General features: G+C 39.9%; 1 protein-coding gene and 1 long non-coding RNA gene across 4 annotated transcripts in view; both read right to left on the reverse strand.

Annotated features, from left to right (window-relative positions):
* Positions 1–17,694, reverse strand: part of KATNA1 (katanin catalytic subunit A1) — a 38,368-nt gene extending 20,674 nt beyond the window's left edge. Inside the window, exons 1-5 of one of the 3 annotated variants that reach the window (XM_059400925.1) lie at positions 17,404–17,694; positions 11,257–11,445; positions 9,514–9,688; positions 6,142–6,299; positions 641–821 (exon numbers count right to left, since the gene is read on the reverse strand). In XM_059400925.1, coding sequence (XP_059256908.1) covers positions 641–821; positions 6,142–6,299; positions 9,514–9,675 — 501 coding nt within the window. In that variant the 5' untranslated portion in view covers positions 9,676–9,688; positions 11,257–11,445; positions 17,404–17,694. Of the gene's footprint in view, positions 1–640; positions 822–6,141; positions 6,300–9,513; positions 9,689–11,256; positions 11,465–17,403 lie in introns of all 3 variants that reach the window. The other 2 variants (XM_059400926.1, XM_059400923.1) reach the window with 2 other exon arrangements.
* A 1,640-nt stretch (positions 17,695–19,334) lies between these two features.
* On the reverse strand, positions 19,335–20,238 carry LOC132017417 (uncharacterized). Its single transcript, XR_009404271.1, has 3 exons — positions 20,196–20,238; positions 19,875–19,930; positions 19,335–19,548 (listed from the first exon to the last, which is right to left on the reverse strand). It is a non-coding gene; the product is annotated as an uncharacterized LOC132017417 (long non-coding RNA).

The raw sequence follows: 20,238 nt of genomic DNA on the forward strand, positions 1-20,238 counted from the left end.
CTCTCTGTCAAATAAACAAATAAAATCTTTAAAAAAAAAAAAAAAAAAGAGACTACAGAAACATGACAACAAAATGTAGTGTACACTTCCCTACTATGTCCTTGCATGGGGATAAAATGAACTACAAATGTCATTACTGGGATAACGGGGCTAAATTTTAGGAGGGTCTGTGGACTGATACAGTACTGTATCAATGTAAAATGTATGGGTTTTGACAACTGTACTGTGTTTATGAGGAACAACGTCCAAGTACCTAGGAAATACACTCTAAAGTATTTCAGGGTAAAAGGGCATGCAGGATACCTACAATTAACTCTCAATGTTACAGAAAAAAAATTGTATATAGAGAGATGATAAAGCAAAACGGGTAAAATATTAATAATTGGTAAAACTGGATAAATTTATACCATTTATACCAACTTGTTTGCAAGTCTGAAATTATTTCAAAATATAAAGATAAAAAAAATACTCCAAAACGTTTGCTTAATATTGTGAATGGGAAAAATTCCAGTGTAAGTGGAATATGACTAAGGTTTTATTATGGTCTGGTGGTTTCAATGACTAAAAATTATTAACATTTATACAGTCTTCATTTTTAAGGTTAATAAATATTTCATTTGTGAAAACCAGTAACATTTACCTTTTCCTCTCTTCCTTTACTCTGTTCTTTCTTTTCCCGACAACGAACAGCTTTCCCTCTGTCATTGTGAAGATTGTGGGCAGATGAACGGTGAACTCTGACAGTTGTGCCTGGACGGTTACCATGTGGCTTAGGGTCACTGTACTGAGGAGACTGGCGTTTTCTAGGTCCTGGCGAGGGTCTAATTAGACACAAGATCATGAAAATCATAATGAACTGGAGGTGGTCCAAATACAGATGAACACAAATCACGTGCAAGTTAGAGTCTATGACCTAAAGAAGCCAAGGCAATAATGGAACCAAGATAGGACTGAATGAATGAAGTCACAAATCTAAGATCTGATATTTCTATGACACACAGTGGTCTGTGGTGATTTAACTAACAAGAAGAATGGACTGCAGTATGGTTATATGGTAGAAATAATAAAAGGCAAGTGATCATCACCTCTCCTTTGAGAGGCAGTCACTGGTGTCCATCAACGATGAATGAAAACTTCATCTGATTTTTAAAAACTGAAAAGACAGGGATTCCTGGGTGGCTCAGTTGGTTAAGCAGCTGCCTTCGGCTCAGGTCATGATCCCAGCGTCCTGGGATCGAGTCCCACATCAGGCTCCTTGCTCGGCGGGGAGCCTGCTTCTCCCTCTGCCTCTGCCTGCCATTCTGTCTGCCTGTGCTCGCTCTCTCCCCCCCCCCCCCCTCTAAAAAAAAAAAAAAACTTTTAAAAAAAAAAAAAAAAAAAAAACTGAAAAGACAGCTATTATCAGAGAGAGTTTTATCAAAAGAACCAGAACACAGGGACGCCTGGGTGGCTCAGTTGGTTGGACGACTGCCTTTGGCTCAGGTCATGATCCTGGAGTCCCGGGATCGAGTCCCAGATCGGGCTCCCAGCTCCATGGGGAGTCTGCTTCGCTCTCTGACCTTCTCCTTGCTCATGCTCTCTCTCACTGTCTCTCTCTCAAATAAATAAATAAAATATTTAAAAAAAAAGAACCAGAACACAGCACAGGTACAGGATTCACATGTATCCACTGGTACATGTATACGCTGACATTATTTTATTTAGAGTATATCACAGTCCTTATATTTTAATTAATAAAATTAAGTCATTTTCAGGGGCACCTGGGTGGCTCAGTGGGTTAAGCCTCTGCCTTCGGCTCAGGTCATGATCTCAGGGTCCCAGGATCGAGCCCCCCATTGGGCTCTCTGCTCAGTGGGGAGCCTGCTTCCCCCTCTCTCTCTGCCTGCCTCTCTGCCTACTTGTGATCTCTCAAATAAATAAGTAAAGAAAAGAAAAGAAAATCAGTGTAGAAAAGCAGAGAAATCAAAGTGATCTTCACCTATGTAAAGAATTATACAGACACTAACTATAGACAATGGTGAGCCTTCAGGAAGGATACTGGAGAGAAGGTGGTTCAGTGAATAGAAAATCTGAATACTAGCTCAAGAGGCTTAGGTTTTAGCTAACTGCTGCTCAAAGGTTTAAGAAAGATGAGTCCAGGGCTGAGAAAGATACACCGATAAAGGGAACAGAAAGCAGGGTTATCGGCAGGTTACAAATGTTACGGAGGCATGAGATGAGGGCCCGGCTTAAGGCAGTAAGCAATATAAGTCTGAGAGATACACTATTAAAAAAGATACTCCTAACCATGGAAAGTTGAGAATGAGGATTTGGCGGGATGATAAAGACAAATAGGAATGATGGGGGTTTAATTTTTGGATTTAGGCACCTGGATAGCCAAGTGGAGCTATTTCTTTAAAAGATGTATTTATTTTCCTTTTACTAGAAAAATAATATAAAACAGACACAGAAATATAATCAAGTGTAAAGAATAAAAGTCACCTGTAACCCCATTACCCAGAGTTAACCACTAACATATTAGTCTATTTTCTTATAACTACCTTTCATTTAAACAGAACTGGAACTGTTATATACACATCCACTCATATTTTTCTCTAATCATATAAGGCATTTCCTGTATCATCACCTCATAAATGGCTTTTAATGACTAGATGGCAGTTACATGTAAAATATGCCACTTTCTATCCACTTCTTACTGCTAGCTATTCAGTCCTCCAAAAACTAATTTACTGAACTATCACTGTTGATTATGCACTTGGAACAAAAAAATTTCAAATGAAGTTTAATAAAACCTTTACTCTTACAGACTTATATCTGTGTATGTATGTATGTGCATGGAGAGGGCGCGTCAATGAAGACATCAGATGATGCTACATGCAGTCTAGAAAAATAAAGGAGGGTAGGGGCTCTCATCGGGGGCGGGGGGCATTTCAGCTAGGGTGGTTGGAGAAGGACTTTCTCAGGTAACATCTCAACAAGGTGAGACCTAAAGGAAATGAGAGAACAAGTCATGAAATGTCTGAGCTGAAGGAAAGGCATGTGCAAAGAAGTGAAGCATCTGTGTGTCTGACCTGCTCGAGGATGAAGAGTTGTAAGAACTCAGGTTCTAGAGTTAGTACGGAATGGGACCACATGTGCTGCTGGAAGAAGATGGTGAAACTTCCGGTTTTATTGAGAGATAAGGAGATACCTGAGGGATGCTGGGTTTTAAAAGACATTTTAAAAGATTCACATTTAATAATTTTGAAGCTATTTCTAATCTTTGCTCTAAAAGGCTCAGTGAACCACCTCGTACAAACGTTTCTGTGCATGATCATAGAAGAGAACAGTGGGGGCGCCTGGGTGGCTCAGTGGTTTAAGCCTCTGCCTTCGGCTCAAGTCATGATCTCGGGGTCCTGGGATCGAGTGGGGAGCCTACTTCCCCGTCACTCTCTGCCTGCCTCTCTGCTTACTTGTGATCTATCAAATAAATAAATAAAATCTTTTTAAAAAATAAATAAATAAATAAAAGAGAATACTGGATCAGCTCAATCTTTTCTTTAAATGGGACTAAAATCCAGCTGATGACAAGGTCAGAATCACCAACAGAGTTTAAGAATGAGTAAGCTCTCGTAAGCATGAGTACAAATGAAGACTAACAAAAAATATAAAACTTCGAGGGCTATCTAGTTGATGGAGTAAAATAAACTACAGGAAGGAGCAAAGAAACAGCAAATCAAGTCAAAGAGGAGAACTTTATAGTTAAGAGTGATCCATCCAAGGCACTTAAGATGAGGGACAGAAAAAGGTACTGAAGAAAGCAAAAAGCAATCAGAAAGGAAACTAGAACTTATCATCATAGAATTTCTTAGATGAAGAGACTCCTCTAATTCAACGTTCTATTACTCCCAAGGAGACTCCTCCTGCCTATGCTTGTTAGATTGAGGTGACCAAATAATTCATTAAATTTGAAAGGAACTAAATTTTCACTGGGCACATGTATTCATCAGAAAGTTCTTACCAATAAAGTCGGAAAGAAGTTACAGGGCTGTTATGGACTGAATGTGTCCCCCCAAAATTCAGCATCATTAAATCTCTCATCCCCAATGATACCAGTTCGAGTAAGGGACTAATTAAAGTTAAGGGAACCGGGCTGGCTCAGTCAGTAAAGCATGTGACTCTTGATCTCAGGTTGTGAGTTCAAGCTCCATGTTGGGCATGGAGCTACTTAAAAATAAATTAATTAAATAAAGTTAAATAAGGTGTTGATCTGAGGACCCTGTCCTGGTGAGAGACACCAGAGAGCCTGATTGTTCCCAAAGACAGAGACAAGGCAGCTGTCTGCCCAGAAGAGTCCTCAGGAACCAAACTAGCGAGCACCTTGATCTTGGACTTCTGGTCTCCAGAACTGTGAGAAATAAAGACAAATTTCTGTTGTGTGAGCCACCAGTGTGGTGTATTTTGTTATAGCAGCAGGAAAAGACTATTAGCACAGGGGCCAAATGATGATTCTCCAGAAAGAGGAAAGAAAAAGAAAATAAATAGGAATAAAACATATTTATAGGCAAGAAAAAATAAAAACACAACTTGACTCATTATTAGTTCTCCTGAAATGAAGAAAAAAGAAATCATAAATGTAGAAAAAGATTCACTTACAAATATTCACTTTATAATAACAAAAAGTGGAAAACAACTAGTAAGAACACGATTAACTATGTAGGTTATATATAACCCTTTAAAAGCACCCAAACCTGAAATATCTCCTAGGTAAACCTGTATTATTTCAGACTCTTAGAGAGTAAAAACCCAGAATCCACATTTTAATAAGTGCCCCAAGAGATCTTTAGGTATTCTAGAGTTTGAGAATAACTGGTACGGCAGATAATGTCAGCTTTATAATCAAATATATCTGTGTTCAAATTCTAGCTCCACCAATTATTAGCTTTGTGATAATGGGGAAAAGTCACTGTACACCAAACTATCTTATCTGCAATATAAGGAAAACAGGACTTATTTGAAAAACTAACTGTGAATAAATGAAATAACATGTATAGTTCTAACAGTGCTTAGGACACATGAGCACTCAACATCTAGCACTTATCATAAATTACAATCAAGCAGAGAGTTACAAATGACAATGTGAAGCTGAAAAACACTGACCAACGTCTTCCTTATTAGTGCAAGGTTCTCAAACTGCTTAGGGGACAAAGGACCTGCAAATCAGTGTTTTTTTTTTTAAATGCTCTTACACACTCCCACGTTTAGGTCCACAATACAAACTAGGAAATCTATTATGTGAGTGGAATAAACAAGTGACAACCATCTGACACTTGTCAGGAAAAAATATGGAGGGAAACCAAGCATGACTGGCTGTGTAGAACATTTCAGTAAGTATCACTTTCACTGTTCATTTGCCAGCTCCAGATAATAGGAAGCCAAGGGGAAAAATGGCCAGAAAAACCCCTAAAATGGAGAACATTTTATCCTTTTCTTTCTGTGAATTAAAAAGCCCATTTTTCAGGGCACCTGGGTGGCTCAATTGGTTAAGTGTCTGCCTTTGGCTCAGGTCATGTTCCTGGGGTCCTGGGATTGAGACCTGCATCGGGCTCTCTGCTCACTGGGGACCCTCCTTCCTCCTCTCTCTCTGCCTGCCTCTCTGCCTACTTGTGATCTCTCTCTGTCAAATAAATAAATAAAATCTTTAAAAAAAAAAAAAAAGAGCACATTTTTCATTTCAACAATTTTGATGAACAGCATTATTCTATGATAGCATGTTTGAGAACTACTGTTTTAATCTAACTCCCTCACTTTACCTAAGAAAAATCTGAAGCCTAGAAAGATTACATGTTTTTTCCAAAGCTACAGATAGTGGCAAAGAGAGAATGAGAGCCCAGATATTTCAATTCCCAGCTCCTTCCAGAAGATAATGTTGTTTCCACTACTTCTATAACCCTACTCACAAAAGCGCATTTTGGATTATTTCCACCTAAGTTTAATTTATCCACACGGGTCATAGTTACATGATACACAATGTAAGAGTTCCAAAAGGCATTCAGTAAAAAACCTTCTCCTGTTCTGTGTCCTGACCACCCAGCTCTCCTAGATATAGCCAACGCTATTCGTTTTCTGGGCGAATATGTTTCTTGAAAGGTCTCCACTCACCTTCGTTCAACAGGCACAGGTAAGGACCAGACTTCCCCCTCAGAGGCTGGGAGCTCATGCTGTGCAGCTTTCAGTGGAGTGTTGTCTAGCTTAAAGCTCTCCAGGGTTTTCATAATATCCTTAACATGTTTAGCTTCCACATTTATTTCTTGCCAAACCTGGTGTCAAAGGAGAATATGGCTCTTTAAATATCTATAACCAATAAATCACTGCCAAGACTAAATCAGGGCCATTTATTAGAGATGTTGGAAACCTCCATTTTGACATCAGCAATCCCATAAACCATGCCAAAATATTCTGTCAAAATTTTAAGGATGGTTCATTAAGGAGTGCCTGGGTGCCTCAGTTGTTTTAAGCATCTGCCCTTGGTTCAGGTCATGAACCCAGAGTCCTGGGATCGAGCCCTACATTGGGCTCCTTGCTCAGTGGAGAGCCTGCTTTTCCCTCTGCCTGCCACTCTGCCTGCTTGTGTTCTGTCTCTTTGTCAAATAAATAAATAAACAAATAAAATTTTAACCCCCCCAAAAAAGAATGGTTCATTACGTTTTTATTTGCAACTGTAAGAAAAAAATGAACTAAATATTCTGACCAATTAAATCATATTACTAACATATGGTTTGTACTCAAACTGCATAACATACTGAAGTTAGCTATAACTTTCTTTTTGGAAATTCTAGTAAAAAGAATCCTTTTGTAAATTGCTTCTTTGATGGTTTTTATTCTGTTACTGGACTTTTTTTTTTTTTAAGATTTTATTTATTTATTTGACATAGAGAGATCACAAGTAGGCAGAGAGGCAGGCAGAGAGAGAGCAGGAAGCAGGCTCCCCAGTGAGCAGAGAGCCCAATGCGGGGATCTATCCCAGGATGCTGGGATTATGACCGGAGCCGAAGGCAGAGGCTTTAACCCACTGAGCCACCCAAGTGCCCCATGATATTGGACTTTTAAAATGGTGATGAGAATGCACTAATTTCATAGCCCATTAATGGACTGAAACCTATAGTTTGAAAAAAATGGCTTCAGATGACGAATAGCACAATTCACATAAAACCAAGATTTCTTTTAAGCATTCTCGACTCAACTTATAAACAATATATACAAAATACTGAAATAAAGTTGGTAATGTTTTTTTTTTTGTTTTGTTTTCTGGGTTTTTTTTTTTTTTTTATAATGTCTGGTTTTAAAACTAAATGATTCAAGTATCTTTACCAAAAAAGCGTAGACTTTTGGGCACCTGGGTGGCTCAGTCAGTTAAGTGTCTCACTCTTGGTTTTGGCTCAGGTCATGATCTCGTGGTTGTGGGATTGAGCCCTGTGTTAAGCTCTGTGCTCAGCAGGGAGTCTGCTTCCCCCTCCAATCGCCTGCACACTCTATTCTCTAAAAAATAAATATAGGGGTGCTTGAGTGGCTTAGTTGGTTCAGAGTCAGGTTCTTGATTTTGCCTCAGACCATGATCTCAGGCCTATGATAGCTAGCCTCACGCCTGGCTCCAATTAGCCACCCAGGCGGTCAGCAGGGAGTCTGCCTGTGATTCTCTCTCTCCTTCTGCCCTTCTCCCTCCTGCCTCACTCCCACCCCAAATAAATACATAAATTTCATAGGGGAAAAAAAAAAAAAGCTTAAGACTTTTAAAATAAAAGTCTCCGGGCTAAAGGGGCACCTGATTGGCCCAGTTAAGTGTCTAACTCTTGATCTCAGTTCAGTTTTGATCTCAGGTTGTAAGTTCCAGTCCCACCTTGGGCTCCACACTGGATGTGGAGTCTACTTTAAAAAAGTCTCCAGGGGTGCCTGGGTGGCTCAGTGGGTGAAAGCCTCTGCCTTCGGCTCAGGTCATGATCCCAGGGTCCTGGGATTGAGCCCTGCATCGGGCTCTCTGCTCAGAAGGGAGCCTGCTTCCTCCTCCCTCTCTCTCTGCCTGCCTCTCTGCCTACTTGTGATCTCTGTCAAATAAAATAAATAAAATCTTTAAAAAAAAAAAAAAACAAAAAAAAACGTCTCCAGACGGGGCGCATGGGTGGCTCAGTGGGTTAAAGCCTCTCCCTTCAACTCAGGTCATGATTCCAGGGTCCTGGGATCGTGCCCATCGGGCTCTCTGCTCAGCAGGGAGCCTGCTTCCTCCTCTCTCTCTGCCTGCTTGTTATCTCTATCAAATAAATAAATTCTTAAAAAAAAAAAAAAGTCTCCAGCCAACAAACATAAGTCTTTCAGTGACAAATTTAAAACTCTTTATGAAATAAAAAACTTTCCCTCTTCTGGTAATGTAAGGGATATGCAGAGGCAGATATAGGGGAAAAGGTTTAAGTTCAAAGAGGTAGGATATTTCCCTCTTTTAAAGAAATTAAGTATAGGGTGCCTGGGTGTCTCAGTTGGGTAAATGCGCTGCCTTTAGTTCGGGTCATGATCCCAGAGTCCTGGGATCAAGTCCCACATTGGGCTCCTTGCTTGGCAGGAAGCCTGCTTCACCCTCTCCCTCTGCGTGCTGTTCCCCCTGCATATGCTCACTCTCCTTCTCTCAAATAAATAATTTTAAAATTCTTACAAAAAAAAAAAAAGGAACCAAAATTAAGTACAAAAATGGAATACTATCCATAAAAGCAGTTTAGTGGAATCTGAGGGATAACACTGTACCAAGAAGACCAGCTCAAAAGGACTATTAAATTCTGTTAACATTTCTTTCCTCTGTGATGTACCTAACCTTGCTAGAAATGCCATCTACAGGTGGACTTATAACTTCCACACTTTCCTCATATGGGATTCAAATAGGGTCTGCTTTAGAATATTCTACAGAGGGACACCTAGGTTGCTCAGTTGGTTAAGCGGCTGCCTTCAGCTCAGGTCATGATCCCAGCGACCTGGGATCGAGTCCCACATCTGGCTCCTTGCTTGGCAGGGAGCCTGCTTCTCCCTCTGCCTCTGCCTGCCACTCTGTCTGCCTGTGCTTGCTCGCTCACTCTCCCTCTCTTTCTCTGACAAATAAATAAAATCTTAAAAAAAAAAAAAAAAAAAAAAGAATATTCTACAGAGAATCCGTAGCCATGACATTCAGCTGTCATCTGCAGTTTCAACAATGGCTTAATAAATTCTAATTTTACCAGGTAAAAAAATGTGATGTAGAAAAAAACCATCAAAACCATTATTTTTTAAAATCTATTACATTCCAGAAACTATAACTGAGTAGAACTCCCAATACTGATGACAGTGAATATGGATATTATTAATATAATAAATCAAATTTCAAGTAACAGCATATATAAATCCATGTAACAAACCATACACTCTTCACGTATAACTGCAAAAGGCACTGACAATCTCTTCAAGTCTTCTCTTCTGAGTGCTTAAACCATGAAGACACACAGCAGCCATGATACTCACCTGTTGCCACTTCTGCTGGAGATAGGTATCTTTGACTGAATACAGATACTTGTTCATCTGGTCAAGAACTCCCTGATAATACACCATCGCAGAGTCATAGTTGCCCAGCAGCGCATACTCACGGGCCAATTTTACATTCTCGCTAATCATAAGAAGACTCATGCTCACTTGTAAGCTAAAAAAAAGAAAGATTTTCACATTAAATGTCTCCTAAAAATAAGTATACAAAGTTTCTCTAAAGTATACACTCTAGTTTCTCTGACTATATACAAGTTGGGGCTCCTTCAAGAAGCTCACAATCACACACACTGCACTTTCCATCTGTTATTTGCTCAAGCCATTTCTCCTTCTTCAAAGAAAGTTCTTGATTCCCACACACAAACCCCACCAATGCTTCAAAGTCCAGCTACCCTCTAAACTTCTCAGTCTAAAATAAACTCTTCCCCTTCTAAAGCCCGCTGACGCTTTACCCAGACCAGGCCAAATTTAAATAAAATCGAAGGGGCACCTGGCTGGCTCAGGTGGTGTAGCATTCAACTCTTGATCTCAGGGATGTGAGTTCAAGTCCCATGTTGGGTGTGGAGATTATTCACAAACAAAATCTTACAAAAAGAAAAAAGAAAAGAAAACCCCAAAACACTGGAAAATACTTTAAAAAATCAAATTATGGGTCATTTAAAAATTAAGAAACAAATCTTGGTGAAACTGATAAAGGAAAAGAAAAAAGAACATTCAAATAAATGAAACACAAAATGAAAAAGAGAAAATAACTAGATGGATCTGAGTTAAAAGTAAATGAAATTTTGGAGGCAATGGGGTGGCTCAGTTAGTTAAGTGACTGCCTTCGGCTTAGGTCTTGACTCTAGGGTCCCAGGATCAAGCCCTGCTCCTTTTCCTTCTGCCTATTGTTCCCCCTGCTTATGCTCTCTGTCAAATAAATAAGATATTTTAAGAAATTTTAGGGACCCCTGGGTGGCTCGGTGGGTTGGGCCGCTGCCTTCGGCTTAGGTCATGATCCAAAAGGTCCTGGGATCAAGTCCCGCATCGGGCTCCTTGCTCAGCGGGGAGCCTGCTTCTCTCTCTGCCTCTGCCTGCCTCTCTTCTCTGCCTGCTTGTGTGTACTCACTTGGTCTCTCTCTGTTTCTGGCAAATAAAAAATATATATATATTTTTAAAAATTATAAATAAATAAATAAATAAAAGAAATTTAAAAAAATTTTTGTTTTATTTTTTCAGTGTTCCAAGAATCACTGTTTTGTTTTTTTAAGATTTTATTTATTTATATGAGAAAGAGAGAGCACAAGATGGGAGAGGCTCAGAGGAAGAAGACTCCCTGATGAGCAGGGAGCCTGAGGTGGGGCTCGATCCCGAAACTCTGAGATCATGACCTGAGCTGAAGGCAGACGCTTAACCAAATAAGCCACCCAGGCACCCAAAATTTTTTCTCCTTTAAAAAGTTGTTCTTCCCTTATTTCCTAGAAAATGGAATTTTAATGGAAGAACTCTACCTTTAAAAGGCTTCAGGTCCAGAGAATCTTTTTCTAGGTGGGTTTTACCTACCCTCTAAGCAGAAAGTAATTCTAATCACATAAAAGTTGATTGAGAAAACAAGGGAAAAACTGACCAACTCTTTTTAGGAGGCTGGGCTCACCTCAATTTCAAAACTGAGTATGAACCCGTTCTGCTTAGGACTATAGATGTGGAAATCCATTAAGAGCTAACAATGTTTCAAAGCACACTCACTCTCTCTCTGATCATGAAGATTCTCCACAGAGGGGCGCCTGCATGGCTCAGCAGATTGAGCATCCACCTCTTGGTTTCAGCTCGGGTCGTGATCTGAGGGTCATAGGGTCAAGCCCAGTGCAGGGCTCCACGCTCAGCAGGGCGTCTGCTTGGGGTCCTCTCTCTCCATCTGCCCCTCCCCTGTCCTCTCTAGGATAAATGAATAGATCTTTAAAAAAAAAAAAAATTTACACAGGAATGCAAGGATAATTTAAGATTAGAAAATCCATCCTTATAATTCCTCATACTGATGGACAAAAGACTTCAATGGACAAAATGGACAAAAAGAAACAAGTAAACAGCACAAAGGACAATTCAAATAAGAGAAAACCCAAATGGCTAAAAGTACAGATACTATTAACAGATGAATGCAAGTGGGAAGCAATCAAAGTCCCTCTTATACATTCACTAGATTAAAAGCAAGTTAGTAACTCCAATAACACTAAGTATTGGTAAGGATTTGGGAAAAAGGAAACCCTCACATATAACTTGTTGATTAAAAACTGGTATAGTTAAGGCACCTGGGTGGCTCAGTGGGTTAAAGCCCCTGCCTTCGGCTCAGGTCATGATCCCAGGGTCCTGAGATCTAGCCCCACATCGGGCTCTCTGTGCAGTGAGGAGCCTGCTTCCCTTCTTCTCTCTCTGCCTGCCTCTCTGCCTACTTGTGATCTCTCTCTGTCAAATAAATAAATAAAATCTTAAAAAAAAAAAAAAAAACTGGTATAGTCATTTTGAAGAGCAACCTGGCAGTCCTTAGAGAAGCTGCATATACATGTATCCTATGATCCAGCAATCCCACTCTTCTGTAAATATTCCAGAGAAAGTCTCACACAGATTCACAGAGGATGTTTTGGGATGTTAATGAAAGAACTGTTGGAGAAATCAAGGAGCTAAAGACAATCAACCTCTTCCCTGCTAGAGAAATGGGTAAGGAAATGTGCTGGAGGGGCGCTTGGGTGGCTTAGTTGATTGAGCTTTTGCCTTCAGCTCAAGTCATGATCCTAGGGTCCTGGGATCAAGCCCTGCATAGGGCTTTTTGCTCAGTGGGGAGTCTGCTTCTCCCTCTCCCTCTGCTGTTCCCCCCTGCTTGTGCATGCTCTCTCTCCCCCGTCAAATAAATAAATAAAATCTTAAAAAAAAAAAGAAAAAAAGAAAGAAAGAAAAGAAAATGTACTGGATGCATTCTCTGGAATACTATGTAGAAGATGGAAGCAATTAACAAAATTTACAAATAGCAACATGCCCAGATCACTGAAATACGGGGTTGGGTGAAAACAAAAAACAAAAAAACAAAACGAAAAAACCTTAGATACAGAACAAGATCTAGACCACAATACCATTTTATAAACTCAAAATACATACGCTATACAAAACACTCTTTTGCCAGAGATAAATACAAATCCAAAAACACATATTAAGTATCTTAGAGTGCCTTTGGAGGATAAAGATACAGAAATATGAGTGAAGAAAGAAGATGAAGGGTAAGGAAGAAAAAATAAATATTACAAAATAATGGTCTTCTATCAATATACAATGAGAGACAGCTTCCAGAATGGGTCTCTGTACCCTCTGCCCCCTTGTTTCCATAGCCTTGTGAAATCACCTTCATTTGAATGTGAGCTTGAAACAAACAGAATAATCAAAATAACGAAATGTCATTTCTGAGATTAGACTGTGACTTCCATCTCTTTCACTGCCTCTTGTTGGCCCACTCTAAGCTGCCCTGTGCAGAGGCTCACATGACAAAGAACTGAGGGAGGCTCCAGGCCAAGAGGCAGTGAGGAACTGAGGCCTTCCGTTCAATAGTCTAGAGGAGCCGAATCCTGCCATAACCATGTGAGGGAGCCTGGAAGCCGATCCTTCCTCAGTTGAGTCCTCAGATGATGCAGCCCTGATACCTTGATTACAGCCTGTGAAAGACCCTGAATCAGGAGCACCCAGCTACCATATGCCCACAGCCCAACCAAAGAAACTGTGAGATAAAAGTTCATGGTTTCGAGCCACTACGCTTTGGAATAATTGGTTATGAAGCAATACAGCTATGAAGTGACGTTTGTAAGTAACTCAAGATTGAGCACTGGAGGGCCAAAAGAAAAAAGACTCATGACCTACATAGTGATTCCATGGAGTCATGACCACTCATAATATTCCATCTTAATAAAAGCTCCATGGCCAGGGTATATGGCTCTCTGTTACTTAGATATACCTCTAGCAACCTAGAACCTTGTTTGGCACACAGTCAATATTCAGTCAATCTCTGAATGAATGAATGATGACAGGCTTTTGTTTGAACTACCAAGACTTCTTATCTTTGTCCAGTTCCTGAACCTCAGCACTCTCACATTCCTTCACCCTCAACTCATCCTTACCAGAACTGTGACTGCTTCTGCCCTAAGGCTCTAGATGCCCTATAGTGACACCTCATCTGGGAAACAATGTTAGAAGAGTATAGCTGGGGCCAGGTACTGGCAGTATACAGTGTATCCTGATGAACCTGGATAAGACTCTGATGTCTTCTTCTCTCTCTTTCCCTTAATTGAAAGATCTGGATGGATCCAGATCTTTCTTTCTATCCCCCCTACTTAAAAAAAATAAAAAATAAAAAACAAAAACAAAACTAAATCAAGTTGTTACTGATACACAGATTTCATCTACTTTTTTTTTTTTAATATCATGATTCAATGTCCCACAACTCATAGAGTTCACTCCAGTCCTTCCTTGAAGGTTCTGTGTTATGAATACTTCTTTCTAGTCAGAAAAAAATTCTTTAGCATCCAATGAATTGACATTTTCTAACAAAAAGAAATACAAAATCAATCCAAGGTCACCTGAAAAATTTTTGATTATCAAAGAAACAATGTGTTTACTGAAAATAGTATCAAAATACCCTTAGCTGATTAAATGTGAGACAAAAATAAATTTTCCTATTCTTCTAGAAGTCTCTAAGACAGCTTTCTTTTCAAATAAACAGCAACACTGCAAATTTATGAGACTCCAATTCTGAAGATTATTTTTTTTAAATATTTTATTTATTTATTTATTTGACAGACAGAGATCTCAAGTAGGCAGAGAGGCAGGCAGAGAGAGAGGAGGAAGCAGGCTCCCCGCCGAGCAGAGAGCCCAATGCAGGGCTCGATCCCAGGACCCTGGGATCACGACCCGAGCCGAAGGCAGAGGCTTTAACCCACTGAGCCACCCAGGCGCCCCTGAAGAATATATTCTTATCATTGTTAAAATTACACTGTAGTACAGAAATGAAGTCTACCTGGCACAATACCTGGCAATTTCTGAAGAAATGAGTATATTTGGAGAAAAGCCTACAGTCAAATTTTAACCACCATGAACAGTGAAGAGTAACTACTGGTTCAATTAATAAAACACTTATAAAAATGAGATTGTTCAAAAACTCAGATTCTTGATTAGAGAGATTATTAAAGAGACCAATAACCTTAGGTAATGCCTATTTTATCTCGAAGCAAGCTTTTCCTTTACATTATCCTATCAGAACCAACCTTTTGCTTACATGGCTTATGTATTCACTTTTGCTAATGATTAAATCAATTTAAATTAAGGAGGGTACAACATGAAATTTTAATTCAAGTAAAAGAGAGTAAAAATTTTTAGGCGATAAAAAATATTGTAACGAAATTTCTAGCAAACTTAATAGTTGCTGTGGTGTGTGTGGAATCTCCACAAAGAGACTTAGGGTGTCTTTTTCTCCTTCGGGATTAGGGAAAAGAAGTGATTAAAGAGACACAAAAAGAACAGCCAATAGATCCAAACATCTGAGGTTCTAGGATTCCTACTCTCTTCCGAAATAATAAATATGGGGCCTTCCTTATTTCACACCTAAAAAGGATACCATATCCACTTAATTTTTTAAGGCTTTAGACTGGGTTCCACTAATACTGCAGTTTTACTCTAATGTGCATAGGTCACTCATTCAAGAAGTATTTACAGAGCACCTAATCAGTTGCAAGGAATTGTACTGAAGACAAAAATAAAAATTAAACCTTTAAATCCTTGAAGTTTAGTAGAGGGGACATCATTTGATCTATCTTATGTGTCTTTTCTTTATTTAGGAGGAGGAAACAAGCACAGCATAGTATTAAGCACAGGCTAAAAAATCAACATCTATGTTAAAAATATTTATCTGTGAGGCACCTGAGTGGCTCCATCATTCAGCGTCTGCCTTCAGCTCAAGTCATGCTGGGATCAAGCCCTGGCATCCAGGCTCCCTGCACAGCGGGAAGCTTCTCCCTCTCCCACTCCCCATGCTTGTGTTCCCTCTCTCGCTGATTATCTCTATCACATAAATAAATAAAATCTTAAAAAAAAAAAAGTTATCTGTAAAGCTGATGTCCTAAAACAGAAACACATGAACTTCAAGCATACATTTTCTTGAAGGCATTTCTGTAAATCGAGTGTAACTTTAAATGTGACAATACAGTATTAAGCAATGTTCAGAATGTTCATCTCTGGAATATGAAAACAATCATAATACTAAGTTACAGTCAGTAGCTAATGATTATAAATACATACAGTAAATGAGTGACCCATGATCAATTACAGCATGGCATACATTCTTCTTACTTTTATAATCACTGTATAATAAATATTCAAGAAGCATGAAAAAGTTATCAAAAGAGTGCCTGCTCAGGAAAAAAAGGATATATATATATATATGTATTTAGTAAACCTTCTCTGTTTATATTTATATAAACAAAATAAATCAGTGAATGTAACAATTAAAATGTAATTTAAAAGCCATTTTCAAGCCATATCAATAAACACTACAAGCAAAAACTATTTAGCATATTGTCAACACTGACCACATTGATTTGAAACACTATCTTTTTAACCAATCATGTAGCTAAAAAGAAAAACCTAAACCTTGTTGTAAACAGAAGTTCAACAATGTTGTTAGTACAGTACATTTCACAAGATTTCCTAATTCTTGTACTTGTCAGAAGAATAACTCCAGTTTCAATAAGATGCAGAATCGTTGTATAATATACCAAGTACAGAACATGTAAAACGAAAAAGCTTCTTGAATAACCAATGCCATAGAGAAGATTTACATAGCTTTCCACAATCTAGGAAAGTTGGAAATTAGTCAGCACTGCCTTTTTTTTTTTTAAAGGCATGATACAGTAATATTAACAATAATACAAAATACAAGAGTTCTGCTGCTATTCCTGTGTGAGAACTCACTGATTACAAAAAATTATCTCATTTGGAAAAGACAATAGGACTGCACATTGAGACACTTAGTCCTGTGAACTTTACAAGAATCTTTATTGATACCGTGGTGTTCTATCATTGTGGCAAAGATTCTAAAACACTAGGAATGTTTTCAGCAGGAATAAAGGTCTGATTTCAAAGAGGATTACATAAATCGATGCTTTCAAGACAGAATGATGCAAAATTGTGCTGTTAGAATTTAGTAACATATAAAATGGCACTTCGCAATTAAAAGAGAAATTTATTTTTGATTAAATAAGGGCTGAGACTATCCACTGTAATGCACTTAGGGATCCACGTTTATCTCTAGCTTCGTCTCCGTATACTACACGATATGAAACAAAGGTCTGGAGGGAATACATATTTTTAAAAGGTACGAACTCTAAAGCAAAAGGGCCAAAAGCCTCCCAGAGGATGCCCGGCGCCAGAGTAAAGAACATCCTCAACAATATCACACCTACCTAACAAAATGTAAGAAGAGATTCCATTTCAAGGCTTTCGAGGTTTTTCAGGGGTGAGGATATGGGGCGGGGTCGTGGACGAATTCGGGAGAGAACCTCTCAAAAAAGCGAAGAAATAAAGATATACATGTTTTTCCGACCAGAGACTTCTCTAATGACACAAGCCTAGAAAAGGGATCGCCAGGAACCCCCAAAAGTCCCAGGCTGGAGAGGATCCTCAGGAAGAGGACCCGTCACCAGAGCCACAGGTGTCAGCGACAATCTGAGGACCTGAGGCCTCGGCGGCAAGTAAGGGTAGTCTCACGGCAGGATGGGCAGAGCTCTCATTGCTGGCCGCGAGTCCCTCGCCGAGCTGGCCACTGGGGTCGGGGATCCCCGGAGCACGGGGAGAGTAGACACTCACCTGTGGCTGCCAGGCTCCCTGGGAAACCACCCACCGCCAGGCGGAGGGGAAGGGCCGTGCGTGGCTCAGGGCGGCTAGAAGGCAGGGCCGGCCCTACCCAGCCCAAACACTCTGCTCCGTGCTCACGACCCCAGCACGACGGTGTCCAACCGTCACCAGCCCCCAGTGCTTCTTCAGCTCGCCGAGAATTTGAAGGCAAACCCGCCAGGGTCACTTCCGGTGCTGGGGGCGGCCTCGGTGACTCCACCGCACGCGGGGCGACGCCCCGGGAGCGAGGACGCCGGGCGGCGTGCGCGCGCCGGGCGCCAGGCACCGGGCGTGGGGGGCTGAACGCAGCTGGGCGGGGCTGGCGGAGCGCGCCTGCGCAATCCGCACAGCCTCCTGGCTGCGGTCTGGGCAGTGAGGCTGGTGAGGTTTTAAGTTAGTATCAAGGATCATATTTTAGTATCTTTTTCAAAGATCTCCCTCACATTTCCTCATATTTGATTTTCACCACACTCCTCAAAGGATAGGAAGTCAGAGTGTCTATTTGACAGGTGAGTGTCAAGGGTCAAATAATTTGTTTATGACAAATCCATATACGCAGAATTCGACTGAGGCTCTTGTCACGACATAGGATGAATAAAATAGGGAATGGGTAAACAAAGATAATCGGACGTGCTTCTAGTGGAGCTATATTTTCTTGATTTACTTTTTTGATCTTTCTCTTAGCACAACCAGAAAATACACAATACTATGCTGTTTCAGGATTTAGATACGTACTACTCAGTACAACTGGCCATGCTTCCTCCAGTCTCAATCTCCATCCTCTCCCTCCACCTAAAGTAGAATGAGGCACTAGACACGTTTTCCTTTATGAGTGCATGGTTATTAAAATTCTAATCTTAGGGGCACCTGGGTGGCTCAGTGGGTTAAAGCCTCTGCCTTCGGCTCAGGTCATGATCCCAGGGTCCTGGGATCGAGCCCCACGTCGGGCTCTCTACTCCGTGGAGAGCCTACTTCCTCCTCTCTCTCTCTTTGCCTGCCTCTCTGCCTACTTGTGATCTGTCTGTCAAAAAAATAAATTAAAAAAAATTTCTAATCTTAAATCATCGCAGCAATTTAACACAGACTTATATAAAGGCAAGTCCAGGGAAATAAATCCATTTAGTCCACAAATATTTATTGAGCAAGTACTATGCTGTCGACACTGTTGTAGACATTGAGTATATAGCGATCAAAAAAAAAAAAAAAAAGTCTCATGTTGCTTAAAGTCTTGTAAAATCCTTGCCTAAGTAGAAAATAATAGTTTTGCTATGGTGGACAGGAACTCCATTGTAATGGAGCAAATAAAATTGTAATTAGTACAGCTAAATAAATAAATAAGAAATATAAAAAATTCTGGGACGTACAGATTAATTATCCTACTTAGGCTGAATCAAACTTCACCTTTTGTATGTGTACAAAGGTATGATGAATTATAAAGCCCATTTGTACTTTTAAAACTTCTCAAAACAGAGGTGCTTGAGTGGCCCGGTGGCTAAGCAGCAGACTCTCTTGGTTTCAGCTCAGGTCATGACTTCAGGGTCCCCGAGTGGAATAGGATTCTCTCTCTCCCTTTGCCCCTCCTCACTCCTCACACTCACTCTCTAAAATATATCCTAAAACAAAACAAAAACTTCTCAAAACAAAATGAATGCATATTATATAATTCCATGTATATGAAATTCTAGAACAGGCAAAAATAATTTATAGCAACAAAAAGCAGATCAGTGTTTGCTTGAGGCTGAATTAAGGGCGGGAGGAGGGAGGAAAATGATTAGACTTCTCACAGGCATGAGGAAAGGATTTGAGGTGATGGAAATGTTACATACCTCAATTATGGTAGTGGTTATACAAATGTATATATTTATTAAAACTCTTCAAATAGAAAACATAAAATGGATGCATTTTATTGTGCATAAGTCATACCTTGATGATCAAGTTGAATTTTAAAGTAAAAAAACCTCCAGGGGCGCCTGAGTGGCTCAGTGGGTTAAAGCCTCTGCCTTCGGCTCAGGTCATGATCCAGGGGTCCTGGGATGGAGCCCCGCATCGGGCTCTCTGCTCAGCAGGGAGCCTGCTTCCTTCTCTCTCTCTGCCTGCCTCTCTGCGTACTTGTGATCTCTGTCAAAAAAAAAAAAAAAAAAAAAAAAGGAACTAGAGCTTCTTAAACAACAAAACAAAACAAAAAACCTCTCCAAAGAATGGTTTACATTCACTAGTTCGTTTCTTCCTTAGTAGTACCAGTTAGGGAAACTACACTAACCTGTAGTAGCTCCTACCTCTAGGTTTCAAACAAGATTTTTTTTTAATGGGAATATAAACCCCCTTATACCAAAAAAGAACCCCCAAGTTTACTGTTTTATCTATTAAATTTAAATTTTAAGAATTTACGTCTCATCAGAGAAATCTAAAAGGACTTTCAAAACCAATTTATTAATTTTACTCACCTGGTTGATTGTATCGGGCAGTCCTTATCTATATACTTCACAAATTTGAGCCATCTCTTGAGTACAGAGCATATATAAAACAAGAAAAGTTTAACCATGAGTAAGAATTGCTGGGTTTTTAGATTATGTCACAATATTTGCAGTAACAAACTGGGGCAGATCCCCAGTGTTGTTCATTAAGCTTATTGTATACATTCTTCCTAAATAATAGCTTCCATCACTGTCCTGCTACTCCCAGACTGCTGAATGCTAGGGGGAGGAAGGCAAAAATCACACCACCATGAAGATTAATGCAGGACAATTGTGTAATTTCCAACCCACCTGAAATATATTTTTCTACATGTTCCACCTCAGTTCTCTCTCC

Source organism: Mustela nigripes, chromosome 5, assembly GCF_022355385.1.
Source record: "Mustela nigripes isolate SB6536 chromosome 5, MUSNIG.SB6536, whole genome shotgun sequence".
NCBI lineage: Eukaryota > Metazoa > Chordata > Mammalia > Carnivora > Mustelidae > Mustela > Mustela nigripes.